Genomic DNA, 22,232 nt, shown 5'->3' with positions numbered 1-22,232 from the left:
GGCCAAGCAGGACCCGCAGACAAGCCACAGAGGGACAGCGGCAGGGTCAGAGCAGCTTCTGCACCTGCAGCCAACCTTCCTCCCTGCCCAGGGGCAGTCGGAGCAAAGGGACCGGGTCCCCGAGGTCCCCGTTTCTGCTCTGCACAGTCTCAGCCGGGAACGGCGTGGGGATCCTTCTGTGCAAGAGCAGCTTCCTAGCAAAGGAACCGGCGCGCCAGAAAACTCCAGGACCAAGTTTAAACGTGAGCCAGCGAGTGCAGGGGATGGGAGGGAAAGGGAGGTATTACAGGCAAAATACCAATGAAAAGGATTTTTTTAAAAGCCTCTGGAGGACAGACAGATTTTTTTTTTTCTTTAAGGGAAAGCCCCTGTAGTTTACAGCAGCTGCAGACCAGTGTAATACTCTGCAGATTACAGAAACTATTGACCTAGTAATCCTGCTCCGTATTGCACAAAAAGCTAGGAGCGTGAAAGGTCAGGGTATGCTCCCGAGCGACCTGGCCCACTCATTCCTGCACAGGGTGGGGTGCCCGTCTTCAGCGTGGGATGAAATTAGATCCACGGGGCAAATTAAGGAACGTTCGCTTTGGATGCAGGACCCAGCCTGCTGAAGGTGAGGACTCGGGATGAGTACACAAAGGAAACCTGAAAATACCGCAAGATTAACTGGACATCGGTAACAGTTTGTCAGCTTTCCCACTTGTGGGGGTTTCTGGGTTTTTTGGTTTGTTTTGTTCTTGTGGGTTTTGGTTTATTTTTAAGTTAACGTGTCTGATCTGTTTGTGATCGAGGAAGTGAAGTCACGCCACAGGGGTGTGTAGAGCTTTGGGTCTCAGAGGAAGAGCAGAAGGGGGAAAGGTTTTGCACAAACAGCACGTGAGAAGGAAAACAAAGCAAAATTTTTCAGTGCTTTTTTTTATACCCTTTGAAGAGAATCAAAAACTGTCTCTTCTGGCTCCGCACCGACCCGCAGAGAAGATTAAGTCAATTCCTAGAAACGACATCAATTCCTATGTCCACATTACAGGAGGAAAGGAATGAGTTTGAGCCCTGGGTTTTATCTTTACCTGTAAAGGCACTTTACACATCCATTATTCATAGCTACAAGACCTTCTCCACAGCTAGAACCAGTCCTGGTTCATCCTGCCTGGGTACCACGTCTTAACTGTCTGTGACCAGGCTGGCGTCCCAGGTCACTGCAAGGGCTCTGGTTTAATTTTTAAAACAATTTGCTCAATCAAACGAACTCTGCTCTGGCCATTACATGCAAACTCATTAGTATTCACCTTCTGATGGAGCAAATTTTCCGTATCTGAGAAAGGCCATCTGATACCATCTACAAGCCTTTATATAAGCAAACATTTTCCAGCTGAATTAAAAAACCTGCAGTACATTACAGTCATTCAGCAGAATATCAAGCATGAATATTTAAGTAATTCCTTATTTGTTGGCACAAGAAAATAATTCTTCAAAGAGAACACCAGAAGAGGCCACAGAAGGTATCTGCATGCCATAGCGTTTTAAAAGAAGTCTTTCTGAGAGCAATTTGGAGCGGAAGAGATGGGGACTGCCCATCCTGCTCTTCTGCAAAAGGAGACAGAAATTCGGCAAGAAACCAGCAAATGGGGCAGAGGGGCCACTGCCATCGCCTACATCACATCGCTTGTCTGATTAGGGCTCTTGTGTTACACTGGACGTATGAAATGGGCCCCATTCTGCAACCGAGAACAAGGCGTAAAGAGGAAAAACTTAAGACACTTGCAGACTACAAGTATTTTGTTATATCTTGAACAACTTCAAGTGAGTTGTATTTGCCGACTCAAAAGGAATCTGTTGGCTTCGCGCTCCAACTGGCAAGGGCCACGCTCCCAGAGAAGCAAGCGGGTGGCGTTTCGCAAAGGCCCATTGGGACCAGGGAGGTACTTGCTACCCACTGGCACTGTGACTCGCACAACGGTGGTCTTGCAAGGGCGAGCTGTCCTAAGCATTGCCCCCCACCATCTTCTTCTCCACCTCCAGATGATTTCTGAATGCGTCAGATGTGACAGCGGAAGTGTATCACCTGCAACTGTCAGATCACACCTATCAAGGGCCTTTCATCAAACAAATCTCGATGTAGCTGCAAACAGTTAGACCTCTAAAGCTGTCCAAGCTACAAAGCTAAGCAATATCAGAAAAAGATGTCTTCTTTCCCAGTCCCTTACTTCAGCCCCTAGTCTGATGATCTCAAATGCCAGACCTGTTCAAGGTTTATATGCAGCTCCCAGGGTATTTCCACCTTCTACAAATCTGAGATTTTATTTATATAAAAATGCTTCTGGCTTTTGAACGGGCCAAGTTAACCTTCCTTGTGCAACACAAAGTCTGCAGAGAGTACAAAGTTATGGCTGCAGGGAATCAGCCCTCTTCATCGTGGAGACACTGGTTAGATAGCATCTCAAAGCCACGCTCTCTCCCTCAATACATGTCTAGCTGACACTGATGAGATCCATTGTGGCAGAGGGTAAGACCCTAAATCCGTGAGTGCCCAGGCACAGATGGTCTTTAAAAACGTAAGGTATTTTTTTTAAAAGCAGCTGGCACTTCTGCAGAAAGCCACGTGATTTCCTCTACCACATCACTTTTTCTCATTTCACATTGGCTAATGAAGAGTTCAGAGCCGATGAACAACCACGCATCCTTTAAAGTAAGATGAGTTTATTCAGTGACAGGCTGTTCAGGAAGCAGGACTCCGAAACCTTTATTGAAGAAAAGCAAAGAAAACAGGATGCTAAATTACCTGCGCCAGGACAGAAAAGCAATTAAAAATGGGACGGCTCATTAGCTCATCCCGTTTGCTTCCAAATAGCCCAGGCCAGGGTTGTCCTTTGCATACGTTACCTCTGTCCAGCCCAGTTAACAACCGTCCCAAATCATTTGGGATACATCACTTCCCACCAGAAGTTATGCAATACTTAACAGGAGATTTGACTTCAGCCTTCAAGTCCTCTTTGCTTTCTTCATCGCTACTGCTGGCACTCAGCTTCACTGCATTTTAAGCCTCCAGCTAACACGCACCTAACATCTTCCCGATCACGAGTTGCATACGCTTGTTCCTTCGAGCGCAGCAAGGACTGACGTTTTTCACCTTCCCAGCTGCTTGCTGCCTTCCACGCAAGACACAGTCACACTAACAGGTCCCGTACACAAACACGAGTGTGCTAACTGGCAGCCAGCTACACCGCGGTGTCTGCCCGCATGGGTGATGCCGGCAGGGACGGAGGGGAAGCTCGCCCCTCACTGCAGCGCCTGCAGATAAGCAGCCACCGCAGAGCAGCCACCCCACCGCGAACCCCCGCCCCACGGAGCTTGTTTGCGCAGTTGTAGGCTCAGATTCTTGCAGACAGTTTGTGTCTACATTAGGAGCATTCGGACAACTTGTAATCGAACACTGTTGGTTTTTCTACATAATTCAATCCCTCTGGAGCCTCACAACATATTTCTCATTGCACTTGGATTAGAGACTTATTTTGCCTCCGTGAAGGCAGCTACGGACCTTAGCTTTGCCTGCTTCTGTTGATGCTCATGTTTCAGAGACGGTTCTTTCCGATCCGCAGCCCTTCTGGATCCTGGTTTCTGGAGGAACATTCTTAGATCCTTCAAAGCTTAGTTCTAGCCCAGCAGTGAACATTACAAACACAGAAGCTTGTTGTTTTGTTTAATATTAAATATAGTACATTTTGTTAACATGCTTCAGCTTCCAAGACTGAGAGATCATAGGCAAGAGCTGTCCCAGGAAAAGCCTCTTGGGATGAATCCCCTCCCAAACATTTTAACGACGAACAGAAGCAAAGGAATTTATCTGACATGATCTATAATAAGATTTCAATATAACATTCAGCCTACAGCATTTCTAAATATGGCCAAAGATCACTGAAGTTATTTGGCATTATTTCATCTTACAAGGATTTTCTTTCACTTATTCTGCTGTGTTTGCATACACGGGATTCCACATCCATCACGGAGCAAGGTCGTCTATTGTTCAGTGGGCTCTGACTGAGGTAAAATAGGTCTCAGGACCAAGGTTGGCAGGTGCAGAATTTGGATTTTTTTTTTTTATTTATTAAAAAAAAACCCAACAAAAACCTTTTGACATTTTTCTCGTTTCACATTGGCTAATGAAGAGTTCAGAGCCGATGAACAACCACACATACTTTAAAGTAAGATATATCTACCATATATCTACTCACAACCTGTAGATATAGGAAAAAATTGAAGTGTCACCCTTAAATCAAGGGCTGAAGCAATTCTGAAACCTGATGGGCTTGTTCCCCTCCAATCCCCACCTCTTCCCAACACACGCTACTACATCCATTAGGACATTTGAGGTAAGGAACCATCTCAGTCTTCTGCAAAGCACTACAAAACATGTCACCACTGACTGGCACTCTGCCTTCTCTTTCCTCTTCCCAAACATGAGGCAAATCCCCAGGGGAAGGAACAATGGAAGAGCAACTGAAGACAAAGCCAGGAGGACACAGGCCAAGTCCATTACTCAAAGTGCCACCTCAGTGCTGAAGAGATTCTGCTCAGAAATCTGAGGTTGCACCTTCTCCAACATAGTGTGAGAAGAAACTACCAGCTGTAAGAGTCCGAATTCTGCTGCTACGCAGGTAAAGCTTGCTCTGCTATTTTTTCTCCAATTTCTAGCTAGGTCCTGCAGCCAAGATAGCATCATGTCTTAAGCTGGGACAAAATGTGATCTGCAGAATGCCTGTGACCACTCTCACACGGGCAAGGACTCTGCCCTCCGCATTGCTACAGGAGATCCCTTTAGAAATACAAGTGTCATCTGCAGCAGCATTTTGAGCATGAAGCAAATGCCACCCCAAAAGACAAATTAAAGAGACTTACCATGACGGTGCAGTCCTCAGAGCCACTGGCGATGACCTGGTCATTATGAGGACACCAGTCTATGTCCAGCACCGGTCCTGTGTGGCCACACACTGTTGGGTAGGACTTGTCAATTCTGCCTGTCTGAAGGGGGGAAACAAGGAAGAGAGCTGTAATACAGACGGCACAGAGGACGTCTCTCAGACTGGAGGAAGATGCTTCCTAATTCTCCGTTAACTCTTTCAGTATTCACAATTCCATAAAATTTGAATCGTCTCGTGTATCGGTAGAGGAAATGAACCAGTGACTCTTCTCCAGCACCGATGAACTGGAAACGCCCGACGGTGCAAGACAAGGGTTTGGAGGTTCAGCACAGGAGGGCTTTGCTCCCCCTCGGATGCAGGGATGCTTTGCTGCCCGTACCTCAGCATTTGCTGGGACGCCATCCCTTTGCCTGTCCCCTATGTTTCGGGAAGAGGGCTCTGCCCGCACGGTGAAGCTCTGGTTTTGTCTGTGCTTCACAATGGTGGCCAGCGACAGCTAAAGATAACCAAGCTAAAATTTTAATGGAAGGGTGTTGCTGGTCATTGAGTTTACCAAGTCTGCTTGTTTTCATCACAGAAGTATTTTGCATAGATGGAAAGTTTTTAGGACATAGTTGTGCAGAGTAAAATACTATTTTCATGAATAAATACTGCCGATACAGACTGCCACTGCCACAGCCACCCGCCCCGATCCGTACCTGCCTCTCTGCAGCCAGAGGATCAAGGCCAGCAGGGCGCTGGCAAAGTTGAGCTCATACTCAACTTCCCAAGCAGATAAACTTTCCAGGAAAACAAGCTAATGAGATGTTCTCATCTGAAGAGAGACAAATCTAGCGATGCCAACGCAGTTCTGGCAAGTGCACTGACTTTGTCAACTGGGTCTACAGTTTGCTGATGGAGCCTCTTAATATCCTGAAGCACCCGACCCCTCAAACTGCTGACACACCAAACACCCCAGCTTCTTCCGTGTGAAAGGAAAGAAGAATCACTCTAGCTAATCATCATTATCTCTCTTGCTAAAATCTTGCACACACGGGAAGCAATATGTAAAACACCGAAGACATGCGGCAGTAGCGGTAGGGTGAGCAGGAGACTCCTGCACTTGCAGGGCCAGAACCTGGGTCCTGCTCCGAGGGGCTTTGTTTCCAGGGCATGCAGCGATGGCCGTTTCATGAGCGATGGGAGAAGAGAGGCAGGAGGGAGAGGTCTGGGACAGAGTCGTCTTCTTTCGTGTTTAAACATGCAGAAGAAATGGTTGGCATTTCACTTCTGCCATTTGGTGATGACATTCCCCAACCCTGGAGGTTACATCTCTTAATGTATGCCTCCTACCCATCTCCATGCGGAAGGCTGTTCTTATTCAACGCTGTCTTACGTACAAAGGATCAGAATAATGCTGGGTACCGGCTTTTGAAGACTACTGACCTGAAGACCTCTACTAGCGACAAAACAAAATATAGATCCCAACAGACTAAGATACAGAAACAAAACAACCACTATTTCCTAAATGGCCAAAATTTAGGTTTCAAAGAAAGACTGTCTCAGTGATTCAAATGCTTTTGAAATTATTAAAAGTGAAAGTGTTGTAGATGAAAAGCCATAAAACAGACATTCAAAAATTAAAGTCTATGTAATCCCTCTTGGATGCCATAATGTGAAATAGGATTTAAAAAATTAATACATCCAACTGACACGTATAGTCCATCCATTTTAATTTATCTAATTAAAAAAGAACCATGCAGAGCATGCGCACACGAGCGTATTTCTGAAGTCACGTTACAGGCTAAATACAAATATAGACCTAAATCAAAAGAAAAAAATACGACTAATACTGTGAGACGTCAGGGCTACCTGTTCTTGCTCCTAGGCAGGGCTCAGAGTAATCCTCTAAGAGAAGCCTACGGTAATTATTTGCAGGCTGCACGAGTGCTTGTCAGTTTAGTTTAGGGTTTTTACGGTAATTTATTACTGGAGGGAGGGAAAAAAAATTCAATTTGAACAAATTAAACCACAAACTTCACCTTTCAGTTTTGATCACGATGAACCTGAACAGCATGAGCAGGAGCAGCCAACTGCCTGTGACAGCCAGCTGACCGCAGGGACCAGGCAACCCCACTGCCTGCTTTTGATCACCTTAAACGGAGCTCGTTTTTTAAACCAGCTATCTTGTACTTCCATTGCTCTGAGGGCAGCGAGGAAAATGAGACGCCGGAGACTCCGTGTGAGCCCGTGGCAAGAGGGAGCTCCCGATGCCCGAAAGCAGAAGGGCCCAGCGCAGCCACGGGCTTCCAGCTCCCACGGGGAAGCAAGTCCCCTTCTCTCGGCAAGCTAAGCGGCAAGCCAGAGTAAAGCTCAGTCTTGTCACCAAACTGCAATAAAACTCAGTCTTGTCATCAGGCTGAGGAACTTGAGATCGATGCACAGGCGCGGCTGTTTGGGACAAGGACAGCACACATTTCTCAGGCCACAGCCATCTGGATCAACAAGAAATTGCAGATACACAAAGGGGAAGTTAAATGAAACCGAGCAGGAATATCTTTGCGCCACGTTACAGGTGAATAGATGCTCATCTGCATCATCTATAAAGTGCACCCCTTTCCTGCCTGGATGTGGACAGTGACATACAAACCCCATTTCTAACACGGGAACAAAGAGAGTAAGGATGGGGAAAATGAGACCTCATTCAGCAGCAGTGAGGGAGACGCAGTAACTTCAACCAACCTCAGGAATATTCATTCACAAAAATGTACAAAACCAAGCAGGTGGGGTACAAACAAGAGAAGGAGATGCCACGTTGCCTCAGCTCGCCAGGGTCTGGCAGAGGAAGACAACGCTGGAGAGCTGCACAGCCCAGCGGCATCAACTTCTACACTTGGGCACAGCACTACTGCACCAGAGGACCAACTCAGCTGCTTACCAGCGTCCGCAAAGAATAGTGTCCGAACAGCAAAATGATAATAAATAAGGATTTAAGTGGACAGAAGGGCTTACTGGCCAAAAGGCTGCTCAAAGCTGCAGTTCGGCTAGTGGAAGTCCCACCACTTTCAGAGAAGCTACTGACTTGTGGTTAGAGACACAAAACCATCTTCACAGTGGAGAGGAAACCATGGTGCTTTCCTGAACACATAACAGAAAGCAAGAGCTCTCCTCGGCGATGCTTCTAAATGTGCTTCATCTGCTCCACTTTAAAAAAACACCACCACTTTTATTAGAAAGCATGACCCTTCGTAGGATATCGAGGGGGGCTGCGAAAGGACAACAACTTGTGTCACCATCCCAGGGCCTGACCCAGCACACCTCCTCCACCATCACCCAGCAGGGTGGGAAATGGGCAGTTTTTAACTCGGATGTGTTACTTTACCACCTCTCTAAGGCAGTTTTGCAAATACCGTCTGTTTTGCAGGCTTCCTCCTCCCCGCAGCGTTCCCCTCTCCGGAGCAGGAGACCCCTATTCCTGGCATCGTGGGGGATCAGCTGTGCACAAAAGAGCTTTAAAAACAGTATTCTGGGGGCTTTTTTTTGGGGGGCGAGGAAAGCCCAGGAAGGCTGCAGTAAGGTATTAAAAAACCATCAGCCTGTAAACCCATCAAATTCAACGTCTCTAAACACAGTGCCTTTGAAAAGAGATGCCTCTACCACAAGAACACCATGAGGTTTGCAACTTTGGTGCCAAATGGGTGTGTTTTCACGCTACCATAATACTCCCAGGTTTGGGGTTTTATTTATTTATTTTTAAAATCTGATCTTTTAATTAGTTAGGGATTTAAAATAAATCTCAAGTGCTGATACACAGCTTAGAATTAACTCGGCACGACTTCAAGAAATTAAATCCTTCTCATAATCCATTAGGGCTCTGGTTGAGCAACACATCACAGTAACAACTTTTGAAACTCAAGGGTTGTATTTTATAAAAAGTTATCCAAAAAGGTGAATTTGAGGTTTAGTATTAATACGCTGGACGGCATTGAGCAGAAGCACACTCAACATTCAGGTCTTTTGACAGGTGGTAAGCAGACCTTACCAAATCAACTCATTTAGTGGTTTCATGTATCCCAGATCAGAAAAAGCTGACAGATGAGAAGAAAAAAAAAAAAAAAAACTTGTTATTAAATCTAGAAGGGGCAGATAAGCAGCACAGGAAAACTGTTCCTAAAAGTGGTAGTTTTATGAATTAATTTGACTGTCTTACGATCGCTTCTCTGCCAGAAAAGGGCAATTGGTTGCAGGAAACAGCTCATGGATTATGGTAAAAATATCACAGAGCACAGCTGCTTCCCCAAGCCATGGTCGCGCTCATTAAGATCGCCATTTAAAATAGGGAAGTGGCATCGAATTGCACAAGCAAAAGCAGTTCCCCCACCCTTCGTTTGCAGTAGTTTGAGGAAGGAAATCAGGTCACAACTGCAAGTTTGAAATACAAACCGACTAGTACCTTTTCTCTGTTTGAGAGGATATTCCTTCTTTCTTAGCTAAATTGTCTATTTTCCTTACAACAAACTCAAGTTTCACAAAGTCCAGTCGAGTGAAGTTTAATGTGCTCTGACCACCGAGCCTCCACCTCTGGTTGCAGCAGCTGGTCATGCAGGAGGCCGCTGGGAGAAAAAACTGCAGTAGGATGTAATGAAAGTGCATTGCTCTCTCGTGACCATGACAAATAGCCATTAGTCACCCAGCAAACCAATCAAGGCATCCATAACTAATTCAGAAGATTATGAAAAGTGTTAGTCCCAAAAGGTCTGCTGTAATGTCATGCAATAAGAGACTTTAAGGCATTCATAACTACATACTGCTTTCAAACCGGACCGCTGTATACATTGCTTGTGCCCCCCGCAAATTCCTCAGCAGCGCTCCTGTTCTGGTTTTATCACCTTGACAGCTGCGGGGCCGTGACATTACAGTAGATGTTATGGGCTGCTACAGAAGGGAGACAAAGGTCCTTGTTCCAGAGTGCTCGGACCTAAACAGATGCACAAAGAGGAGGGAAGAAAAACGTGGTGACAGACAGGAATCCTGCACAAAGCCAACCCTGCCCGAGCAGCGAGAGCAAGGCTTTAAAAGCCACGGCACTGCGAAGCCCCAGCGGATGTGGCATCGGCGCTCAAAGCACAGTTCGGAGGGTTTCAGGTGTGTAGGCAGCCGAGTGAAGCAGGCGGTGATGGCGAGGTGCGTCGCGCAGCGCTGGGAGAGGAGCTGCAGCAGCTGGGGGACTTCACGGTTTGCAGCGGGTGCTTGCAGCTGACCGGAGAACGGAGATGCAAGAGCTGGTTGCAGCTGCAGGATGCTTTACACTGGAAAAGGGCATGTTTGTCTGCAGAATCTTTCACAGAATTAGTTGCAACAATCAGCTACTCACATGCTGGCTTTAAAAAAGGGGAAAAAACCAACACAAACAGCCCCTCAAAACCCAACCCAAACTGCTAACTCCTATTACTCAGAGCTGGGTGCACAACGCTGCTCCCAGCATTTCAGCTAACATCCACCCCGGTTTCCAGAGGAAAGCTCTAAACACACCTCAAAATTAAATTTCAGCCTCAGCTAGATACGGAGATTCAAAACAGAGACCCATTGCCCAGAAATTACATTACAAGATACAGAGTCGCTCTTTTGTTTGGTTCCCAAGTATGCTTTTGAAAGCAGTTAATTCCCCTGTTAGCAAAATAGGCGTACTACCCTTCCAACTGAAGGAAAACCAATCGGTGACCTGAAAGTTTAGGGTTCTAGGATAAAGTGGTAAAACCCCGCTGCTACTCAGGGGGTGGTGGAAGACGAGCACCCTTCCAGAGAGGGGAGAGGTGCTGAGCAAGGAGGCAGCACCCAGAAAGGATCCGCGGGGAATGACAGCCTCGCGTCACCCAAACACACTCATCCCCAAGAGCCGGGAGCCGATGATCTGGGACTCTAGCATCAGCCCTGGCGAAACAAACTGGGACCAGTAAAAATGCAGACGGGGAAGGAGGAGGCAGAAGAAAGTCTGGACAGATCCCAGGGAAGATGACATTCTGTTCCAACCATTTCTGTCGAAGTCATTTTGTCCCTGGACTTCCAAGACTCCAGTTTAGTTGGAAGTTTTAAACAGCTTTAAACCAGGCTTTTACCTTCCATTTCAGGCCCACCTGCAGCCCCGCTGTAAGTGTGCTTATATGTATGGTTTGCACATAGATGTTTGTATCCTACGTAGACCAGTGACATTATGCCATGGGCACAACAACTCAAATTCATGCTGCTGTTAGAGCAACATTATTTTTCATCTGAATATTGGACAACTACACAACTTATGAGGACTTACTCCACTCCTTACTCTCTGTTTTAACCACTGCAGACAGACAGGAGGGCAGATGTGGACCATGCGCAGTGCTCTCCAAGTGCAACATTCTCTCTTTCGTAGCTGCTTGCAGACCAACTATCAAGCGCAACTTCCATTTTCATTATTGCACAAGGCCTTAAAACTGCAGCAATAGTCCTACAGACCACTGGTTGGCCATAAGACAGAGGACAGTGTTTACTGCTTGCTTTCCTAGAGAAATGACACTTATTGGCCAAATTGCCTGCCCTCTCCTCCCTAGTACACTAGAACCCGATGATCCATTGGAATCAAACTGACAGTGATAAACTTTTTTTTTTTAATTGGCTTTAGAGAAAAATCCAAGGTGAAATAAAAGAAATACAAATTAGTGGCCCGCTAGGGAAGGTGCAGTTATAACTCAAGCCCACGTCCCTCCTGAGCGGCACAGGCACCCCCGCTGGGCTAGTGAGGGACCCACAGGAGATGGGCAGGTGCTGATGGGCAGAGAGAAAGGATGTGTAAGGGAGCTGGGGAACGTTTGCTCTATGCAGTGTGCATGTAGCAAAAATCTGCAAGAAACCAGGTTTTAGCAGTTCCAGTGGTCACAAGGTAACATAGATCTTTAAAAAACCCCCATGTCTTGCTTTTGTATTCAGTCTTTGCAGAGTTGTCTTGAATTTTGATCTCTTCCACCCAACATTCAAAAGTACTTGGAGCTGCATGAAGTCTGATCAAAATTCAGGGGGAAATATCCCTTCCCAGTCTTCAACCTTGCAAACTTCTCTCACAGGGACATTGCTATGAAAAAGACCTACAGTACCAGTACTAACAGGGCTCCATGGCAGCTGAAGCGAAGAGGACAGTAACTCATTTTACTTCGTATCCTTCCATCCACACTCCACCTAAAATTGCTGGCAGGCCTCGATGAACCCATCACAGCACTACATCCCAATTTTATTTTACACACAATTCTGGAACAGATGATTTTTCTCCAGTCCTTCCTGGAGGAATGAGAATCTGGAACAGCTGATTAACAACTTATATATGCCACGGTTGAACGCTAAGGCACGTCACCTGCGGAACAACATACTCCTTCAAGAAGATCATTCCTGAGGTGTGGACTCACCCACCCACGTGCTAATTGCCTCTCAGGGCACCCATCTCTAGGATCACAGCTTCTGTAGGAATGCTGCCCATGTAAGGGGAGTGCAGTAAGAAGTCAGCCACACAAACGGAGAATCTAATAAAAGGTATATCCAAAGGGGACTGAATAAGCCTCTTCTAAAGGCCTTACGTAACATGACTTTTAGCTGAAGGCGTTTTTCTAGATGAACTGAAACAAAAAGGAACCCTTTGCAGCAGCGTTCTTTGCAGATACAAACTGCACAGATTTTTTTCAAGGAGGGGAAAAAAACCAAACATACTTTATCCAGTTCCAGCATCATGTAGACCCAGAGCCAGAACCATGCACTAAACCCAGGTATTTGCGAGTCACTTTCTCCAGCACATCAAGAAACCCACTAAATTTTCATCTGGGCTGTAAAACAGGGATTCCCCATCGAGTTGGGCGAGTATATCCCCTGCAAGCCCCTCTCCTCTGACAGCAAGAGCAGGGAGATCTCTGCCCTGCCGCTTCAGCCGTCATCCCGAGGGAGATGAGCACGGCGTGGGGCACGGCAAGGACGTGCGGCTCTCGGCCCTTGCGAGAGCACCCGGCCTGCCAGCTGAGCTGCGCGCCGACGGCCGCCGAGGCAGCCGCACGCGCCCATCCTGTGCCCGCCGGAGCGCGCGGGGGGACGGCTTCTTCCCTTACCCGCCTGACTCTTCCTTCGTTCCCAACAATGGCGGCTACCTACCACGCCAGGGGTGACCTCCATCTTGTCTTGCAGCACCCGCCCCAGCAGCAAGCGACGGCTGAGGCGCGCACGGCTTAATGGAATTTTACCCTGGGGTTCCCTCCCTGTGCGCCCACGGTTTTGCCTGGGATAAGGCTCAAAGAAAATCGCCTCTAAAACCCCGCACGCTTCCAGTTTAACGGCCATGTTCCACACTAACGCTTTGCTCAGCGCCAGTCACCCACAGCCCAGAATAAGCAGGGGAATTTTCATCCTTTCCCCCGGTGTGTGTGGTTCATGCTGATTAGCTTGGCTCTTATCATCCGCACACCATCAACTGACATAAATTACAGCTTTTTAAAAATATGCGGCTCATTCCAAGGGAGGCCATCTCTCTGCCGACCAACCAACCTGGGGGAATTGCAGTTTGCTGCGAGCCAGAAGGGTGGCCGCGGCGCTCGCTGGAGCATGGGAATGGCGCGTTGCTGGCAAAGGCCTTGCACATGTGCATGCAAGAAAACAGGAAGCTCAGACAAAGCATTTCCACAGCCAGCAAACCCGCCTCAGCTGCACCAGCCCCGGCGGCCGCTGCTGCTGCGCACCGGGCTCTGCGGGGAGCCCCGGCGGAGGGAGGATGTAGCCCCCCGGGGCCTCCGCACACCTCCGCCCGGGGGCTGCCGGAGGGACCCTCGCTAGCCCCCGAGGAGCGGCGCGGCCGCGGACAGGGACAGGACGAGGGGGTGCGGCGGCCGCGCAAGGGTTAACGGCCGCGCACTTGCCGCGCCGCGTCCCCGCCAATCGGCGGCGGCGGCGGCCGGCGGCCCCGAGCGCTGCCATGACCATATAAGGTAAAAAGCCGCGGCCGCCGCAGTGCCGCTGCGGCGGGAGCGGCTGCGCGCGCGCGCGGCCGGGCGGGGCGGGCTGTCGCGACAGACCCGTTCCCCCCCGCACATGGGTGCTGGGCGCGGGGTCCCCGGGCGCTCCTCATGGCTCAAAATCACCCCCCGGGCGCCTGCCCACGGCCGGGCTGGGAGCCGGGAGCCGCTCCGCCACCACAAACCCCCGCGGCCTTGCTGCAACTTGGGAGAAAAAAAAAAAAAACAATTATTTAAAATGATTAAAAGCTCCCTGTGACCCCGCGGCCGCCCCTCGCGGAAGGCCAGGCCCCATCCGCGGTAACGCACGGTGACACCCCCCCCAGTATAACAGCGAGGGTCTTTGCTGGGGGAACTCGGTACCTCTGCGACACGGGCTCAGCCAGAAACCAAAATCGAGGGCGCTGAAGGAGCTGAAGGAAGGATTTCACCAGCCGAGGCTGCGAAAATAAACGAAGAACATGGGGACCAGGCAGAGCAAGGCCAGCCGCGGGCTGCCCGGCGAAAGAACCCGTGGGGCTGGGGGGTTAGGAACAGAGTCCCTCCCGCTTTGCGTGAAACCTTCCCGTATGTGCGTATTAAACAGCTGCGTAAGAGAGGACAGGAACGCCGCCGAGGGCACACAGGCAACGATAAGCACAGGGGAAGGCAGGAGGAATAACCGAATAAACGTAAAAAACCGAACAAACCTAAGGTGCCACTTAAAAACGCAAAAGGATCACGCGGGATCAGCAGGAATTTCTGCCAGGGCCTGAGAAAATGTTGGGAAGTAAAGAGAAAAAGCGGGGTGCGCGTCCCCTGCTGTCGGCGCTTGATTGCGTCGTGATGCAACGCGAGCGCAACAGCGTGCTGCGTGGAGCAAGGAACGCCTCATCGAGATGGGTGCTGTGGCACGTGGCTTGGGCAAGAGCAGGCCACGTGGCCCGATGATGAGCGCGAACCGGAACACTGGCAAGGAAGGGCTGTTAACAAGACGAGCAAAATGGAGAGCTATTTAAGGAGGCTAGGGGTTTGGCTCGCTTCACTTGGCACAACCGAGGCGTAAGGGAGAGCCGGCTGCCTCTGTTCCTGCAACGCGCTCGCCGTGTGGGATGCTATATTCAATTCTGGTCACTATTTCTATATATAAACAGGGCAGATCTGCAAGTGGAGCTAGGAAAAAAGGAGAGGGCTGATGACAGACTAAGGACATTTTAAGTGTATGGTTAAAAGAAGCTTAAGGGTCACAAAGAAAATAAGTAATGTTACAGAAAAAGACTTTCATCACAAGAATTTGCCGGTTGAGCATCAGAAAGAGCGATGAGAGCACCGCTCTCCAACAGAGGTGGAAGAAAGATGCTCTGCGATTTTTCCATGCAGTATCAGGGGGCAACAGGGATTTATTTCTCCGCTCCGGCTCGTTCTGTGTGCTTTCTGCCGCAGCACTGCCAGAGCCTGCCAGGAAGGCTTCTGTACCCACCTTTTCAGCCTCCCTCCAAGCCTTTGATCCGGCCATTCTCATGGCTGTCAGACAGGAACCTAAGTTTTCTCTGTGTGTTTTGCAAAGCACACCCCCGCGGCTCTACAAATCAATTCAAAGTAGAAGGGAAAGAAGTAGCGTGGATATATGGGCTCACTGAAAGATGATTTATTGGAGCCTTAGCAGCATTTTGCACAGTTGAGAACGTAAGGGGTGTTTCCCTGCCCAAGATCCGGTGAAGCCCCTCGCCTTGGTATGTCAGGTACTAGGGGACAGCAAGATCTGCCTGAAGTATAATAAAGCCTCGACACAGCCCTGTGATCTGGGGGAACCGCAGGACAGCTGCGATGGTACGTGCAGGAGCCGTTTTCTTACCGAGATTATTCCTGCCTTACACCGTGCAGAGAAAGTAACTGGAGGGGCTGGCAGCAGCCTGGACCGCCGTGGATGCCAGGTCTGGAAATGCCCTTCTTGGAACCACCTCACCCCTTCGCATCCATCTGCTACGGGGCTGCAAGGAGCAGTTCAGTTCAGGTGCGTTCCTCAATTAAGTGATAATTAGAGCTCAAAAAGCCGAATCCCTGACAGTGGAAAAACCTGACCACTGCTATCATAACTAAAGAGGTGTCATTAGGAGTATGATTCTACATAGGAGCTTCTGCCATAAAGAATTGGCTCGGATTAGTCAAGCAAACCGCTTATTTACCGTGTTTAATGTACAGGAAGCATTACACTGATTACAGAGACATTAAATGGATTCTTACATGGCACTACCGAGCAGCATTTGTCACAACACAGCAGAGACTTCACAGCCTTCATGTTATTCATAAACAAGTGCCGAAATGACAACAGAGCTGAGCATGGCATAGCGAGAAACGTTCAAAAAGCACTTACCTTGTGCAAAGGCAGCACCAGGAACGCTCCGCCACCGCTAGCATCTACAATTATTGCAACAAATCGGGGGTTTACTGCACAAAACGAGCTATCCCAAGTAACACGGGAAACACGGATGTCGTCGTAACACTGATCGTTTTTCACCGCTTGGCCAAACACGTGCCGAAATTTGCTCTGTCGTACCACTCGCCTCATTGTGTCTGCAGAGAAGAGGAATGTCAAAAGAAGGAGATCAGTTACAGGTGCAGGGACCTCCTGCTTGCCCAGAAGATGCCAAGGACCTCCACGGGACCCTCTCATCTGCACCATCACCCTGCTTCCAGCAACACAGAAATGACCGTTTCACTCACTATTCCTGCACCTTGCTTCAGACCTGCTCAGTGCTCAGCCAGTTTCGCCTTTTTTTTTTTTTTTTTTTTTTTTAAATAAAGTTTCAGGTTGTTTTGTACCAAATGCAACTGAACTGCACTTCCAAGGGTGTTCTACAGAAAGAATTTGCCGCTTAAGCATCAGTTTCCCAATGTAAATGTATTCTCTTATTGCAGTAAGGAAGTTCCTAATCCTGAAAGCAGTTTTTAGACAAGTCTCCACATATTTTCGGGGATAAATCTGGTCTCAGATTGAACTTGTTTACTTTCAAGTCAGACAGGGTCCAGAAGATGTAAATAAAAATGCAAGCTCTCAAAATCCGGTGTTCCTGTGAAGTGGTTCCACATGTTCACTAGCTTCCATTTCTTTCTTCTAACTCCAAAATCTCACTAAAAAATAATAAAATTAGTTTCCTAGGCAGAAAGGAGTAATGGAAACAAGCTAATGACTCAAATTAACTTAGTGCGTCTGTAGCGCTTCTCCTGCTCTTAAGAAAAATAATTTTCAAGAAGGCTTGAGTTCAAACAGAGGGAAAGGGATTGGTGTGGAAAATTCCAGCACCCGAGCCCTGGAAGAAGGCACAGACACACCACCGCGTGCGAACACCAACCCTGGGAGCGAGCAACCGTCCTGCCTTCTGCGTACACAACCTTACGGAGCCCTCGCATCTGCGAAGGGCTTTTCCCATCATACAAAATTTTTTGGCCTCGGTCAGGGCTTGCAGGAGAAAGAGGAGCCTCCATATAGCATCATGCTTTTACATATGAGAAAAATATTTCTGCCCCAGTCTCTAGGGAAAGCAAAGCATAAAAAGAAAAAATAATAATAATAAAAAAAAAAAGCAGAGTCCACCTCCTATCTTCCCTCCCAGTAGGTCCCCAAGCACACGCAGAGGCTGGGAAAAACTGCTCAGCTCCATGGAGCTTCTTGCTCCGGACCCACCAGCCCAACGCTCTCGCGTGAGAGACTCTGAGCGCGGCTCAAGCGTGTCTCCATCTGCACAGCCTGTCTGCAGCAACAGCGATAAAAGGTTGTATGTCTGTCTCTAACTGCAAAGGCTTTGCATGAAAGCGTGGCGAAAAAAGAGACTTAAGGATGATCGCTGTCTTGTAGTCTCGGAGGTTAAAAAAAAAAAAAATTAACAGCAACAAAAAGCTGAGTACCTAGAGGAAAGCACTCAGAGCTGGGGAATAAGCAGTCACGTAGTATGTCTGAAGAGGAGGAAAATGTTACAATTAACATAGCAGACAGCTATGGAGTGAAATGCTCCGGTTTCTGCACAGATAAGAAAAAATAATCACAGTATTTGTTTTCCGCAAGCTCCCCCTGACCACATCCAGCTGAAGCATTTGGGAATTGGCACTGGCCATCTCCACAGCGGCTTCGGCTCCGCTCCGGGCAGCTGCTGCCGGCGGGGCGCGAAGGGCTCTCTATTTATTTCCAGCCATTGCGAGTAGGTGGGTTTTCCACACAGCGTTTCTCACGGTACCATTTCTATACTGACGGTCTGTTATATCTCCCAATTTAACTCGGTCATTTCAAAGCTACAGAAGTGCCACAAACACCATTTTATTAAGAATTCCTGCAGGTTAAGAAAAAAAAAAGCCCCAAACAACCCAAAACCAGGTGTCATTTTTAAATGCAAAATTTTGTGAATGATAGGGGTTGTGCAAGACATCCATGTGAAAAAAGCTATATATAAATTATTTATGATTACTATCATATTATAGACATACTTAGGCTTCCTCTGTACTTAACATCAGTTAACAGAATTGCGTTAATACATTTTCTGCCAACTATTTCACTTGCAGCACAAGTCAAAGGCCTGTTCCACGCCGGACACACCCAGCGACGCCGAAGCGCGATGGGACGTCATCAGCCAGGAGCTGCTCTCCAGCTCCAGCCAGCGGGTAAGGGTGCAAAAACCCAGACACCGATTTCTTTTTAGGCTCAGTAACGCACAGCAAGACCCCGAGGGTTCACGTTCAGCTCTCCAGTGGGAGGGAGCAGCTGAAGCCGTAAGGCAGAGAGTACCTGCACTGCAAGGGGACTGGGAAAGGTTGGGAGCAAACCATTACGCACTCGGGACAGATAATTAATCACCTGACAGTGAAGTGCACCCAATTTGGGGGTGGAGTGGGAGGGTGGAATACAACTGCTCCCCTTACAGTGCGATGTGAGGTTGGGGTTTGTTTCCAGGCAAAAGGAAGAGATTAAGTTAACCAAAATGGACGGGAGAAGCTCTGCCAAAGCAGCTGGTACGTCGTGCCTCGAGGTGGAGGGCTGCCAGTGCAGGCGGCTCGGCAGGCTCCCCAGGGATGCGCGCATGGCCGTCCCCAGCCGGGAGGGTGGGCGAGGCAGGCTCCATCCAGGGGTACCAGCCCCGTTCCCTGGGTGGATCGAGAGCATGATCCCAGCTGAGCCCCAGCCCCGCTGGATCATGCACAAAGAAAAGGTAAGTTTCAACCCGGAGATCCCCGAAAGACAAGAAACAGGCTGTACTATCAAGCTGCCTGAGGCCCAATTAAGATACGTCATAAAAAAAAATTGCAGTTCCACACCCAGCTACTAATTTATTGTGTAGACTGGTTCAGAGACCTGTCAGAGAGGGCTCCTCCCAGCCATAAGCCATCGGGGCGCTGGGCGGCAGGCAGGGCTCTGCTGCCTGGACTTCGGCATCCACGGCGTCGGTTCTGCCAAGTCCTGCAGCGAGCACCGTGCAAGAGCAGCATCACACCGGTCCTCCCTCCCGGCCACCTCCACCCCTTGCTGGCATGCCAGGTGACACCAAGCCACCCTGAAGAAGCGGGGATGTCCTCGCAAAGCCCGACATGCTGCAACCCCGCGGGAAGCTTACGAACAGCGCAGCCTTTTCCCTCTTGAAAACACACCTTGCAGCAAAACTCGACGTCCTCCATCTGCCTGGGCTGTGTAACTCATCCAGGAGAAGGGAAAGGTCCCCTGCTTTGTGCACTGTCACCTTTCACGACTCTTCACCCTCTGGCAACGTTCCCATCCCACTGCGCATCAAGATTAAAATCTGATGGTTTAGAAGAAGGTAAAGCGAGAGTTTAAACCTGCCTTGCTGAGTTAATGCGCAGCAAACTGCCCTGTGTCGACGTATCGTACACCCAGGGGTTTTGCAATTTGTCTGCTTTAATGCTGGGAATGTGGGTATGTTCGGTAAGGAGAAGGGATATTTGTATAGCTTGGATAATTATAGCTTTCCTTCACTTGATCAATACCAGAACACCACCAGAAAAAAAGCGCTTATCTCAAACATCAGATACTGGGAGGTCTGCTGCCCCTTCCACTCCAACGGAAGAGAAACACCCCATATCCTATGGTGAAATTCTGCTACTGTATTTCCCTCATTTTTACCATTTGATGCAAAGGGTAATTTTTTGGTTTTCTATAAACGACTTAAAAAATGCAGAGAATCAGAAGTATCCAAAAATATCCTTATTTGTTCCAAACGGATTTGTTCGAGCACACCTTGGCTGCCCTCTTCCCCACCTACAGCTCATCATCCTCAGCAGGAACTCTCTGATGAACACATGGTGAGCAGCCTCCAAGTCCTCATTTCCATAGCAAAGGGAGTGATTCTTGGCGTTGGATCACAGCCATTTTGATCTGGCTGCTCTCCAAAGAGAAGGGGAGGGGGACTAGAAAATGTGCAGGCTGTAGTTCGAAGGAGCAGCGGCCGTGGATCTTTTCAGCACACGGCGGAAAGCAGGTGAAAAACAAAACGGGATTAGCTTGATCCTGTGCACCAAAAAAAGTAATCTTCTCCCTACCCCAGCCTCTTGCTAAAACGTGAAGAGCTTTTAGCATCCTCATTTGTTTCTCAATACTGCAATGCGAAGGATCCCCTCCTCCACCATCCACAAGAAAACCACAAGCTGAATTTGGTTGCCACAGGTTCTCTCAGCAGGGCCATGAGCAGCCATCAGCGCAGGCAGGCTGCAGGCAGGCTGCAGGCAGGAGCTTCCAGGTTGGCCCCTGGTAGGATTATCAGGTGAGACGCCAGCATCTGAGATGATTCACCAGAAGGAAAAAGAGTGGTTCAGCCCCACGTGCGGAAGCGTGACCGGGGACCCTTGGGAAGTGCCTTCGGAAATACCCGAGCGGGCACGAAAGCGCACCCACGGCTAATGGGGCTGTGCCAGGGATTTGCGCTTAGGAAGTGGACTTGGAGCAGGAGTCTGAAAAAAGGGAAGTCTAATTAGATCATTTAAATCTTAGCTAAGGAGCTGGAACCATCTCCATACACTTGCTAGACAGGATTTTTTTTTTTTTTTTTTTTTGGGTGAAGTACAAATTTGGAGGATTTAAAACCTCACGACTAGGAGCTGAAAGGAGTTTAAATTTTGCCAGAGTTACAGCCCTCAGCAAAATTAAAACAGAAGCGTTAGACACCCTGCAAAGACCACTACAATAGAAGTGCTGACAGATCTACGACTGCGCTGATCTCCTGGATCCCGCTCCACGACACACGGCATCTTACATGTCCTGGTGGGGACATGGGAAAGAGCCTTCAAAACTCTTCCCCCCCCCGCCCCCAAATGCCAAGTGACTTCCAGCTGAATTTTACCAACCATTTAACTTCATCTCCCACTGTCTGTGCCCGCCGTACCGCTCAGCCGCTGGCCTTTGTGTCAGCATTTAAAAGGACCTTAGAAATGCGGGATGCCGTCAGCCATGCTCGCACAGCAATACTTTTCATTCCATTTCTTTCTGATCTCCCATCACGATGTGTCACAAGAGTTACCATGAGTTTGCCCATTTTCCTGTTTATAAAGGATTTATCTGTCTCAAGAATCCAACAGATGTATTTCTGTGGCTTCGGAGGGTTTTTAGCCTGCTTATGCAAGAGGAAACGCATCCTGCTAGGGAACACTTACAGGAAAACCCCCCACTAATGGCAAAATCCTGCTCAGCCCATGTGATTGCGATCCCTTCTGGAAAGAGAGGCATTCGAAATAAAAGGCTAGTTTAAGTCACAGGCAGCCGTAGGCTACTGGTGAAGGGGGGTAAGGAGATCTGAACGCACTGGGTAGGGAGAACGGCACTTAGAAAAGGTCGGTACTGGACTGGAAAGGCTCCTCCTTAAGTGGAAAATGTCAAGATAAGTTGCGGTTGTTGACGGTGAGCCCCCAAACGCAGAATTAGAGCCTCACTGAAGAGGCTGCGCACACCGCAATGGCAGCTTTGGAATCAATGTTCAGCCTCAGATAACTATTAACAAATGAGAAGCAGATAAGGGGGAAAAAAAAAAAAATCAAGATACACTATAGGCAATGCCAGCAGCACCGATTATGAATGACAATTAATAGCAGGGGGCACCTGCCTCGTTTGTTATGGGTCGGACAGGGTGCTGGGGCCGGCAGGGAGAGGGGTCGGCCCCACTGGTGAAACCGCAACATGGGACAGCCCACGCCTGGGGTGGGGAAGCCCAGAGGTTTCTCGAGTACCGACGCGTTGACCGTGCAGCCCAAGGTCTTCCTGAACGCCTGGGCTGAGACCCTTGGGCTTCACCTGCAAAAGTGATGAGTGCTCAGAGCTGAAACCTTTCTAAAAAAAAAAAAAAAGTAATAGAAA

The 22,232-nt window shown here is 48.7% G+C and overlaps 1 protein-coding gene across 1 annotated transcript in view; it reads right to left on the bottom strand.

Annotated features, from left to right (window-relative positions):
• CORO1C (coronin 1C) overlaps positions 1-22,232 on the bottom strand; it is a gene marked incomplete at both ends in the record, with an annotated part of 48,637 nt that overhangs the window by 6,841 nt on the left and 19,564 nt on the right. The window contains 2 exons of the mRNA XM_082007938.1: positions 4,894-5,016; positions 16,263-16,462. Coding sequence (XP_081864064.1) covers positions 4,894-5,016; positions 16,263-16,462 — 323 coding nt within the window. The remainder of the gene's footprint in view (positions 1-4,893; positions 5,017-16,262; positions 16,463-22,232) is intronic.

This window comes from Phaethon aethereus, assembly GCF_964289735.1.
Source record: "Phaethon aethereus genome assembly, chromosome: 17".
NCBI classification, from domain to species: Eukaryota; Metazoa; Chordata; class Aves; order Phaethontiformes; family Phaethontidae; genus Phaethon; species Phaethon aethereus.
Note: the sequence above shows the minus strand (reverse complement) of the source record. Positions and strands in the feature narration are given on the sequence as shown.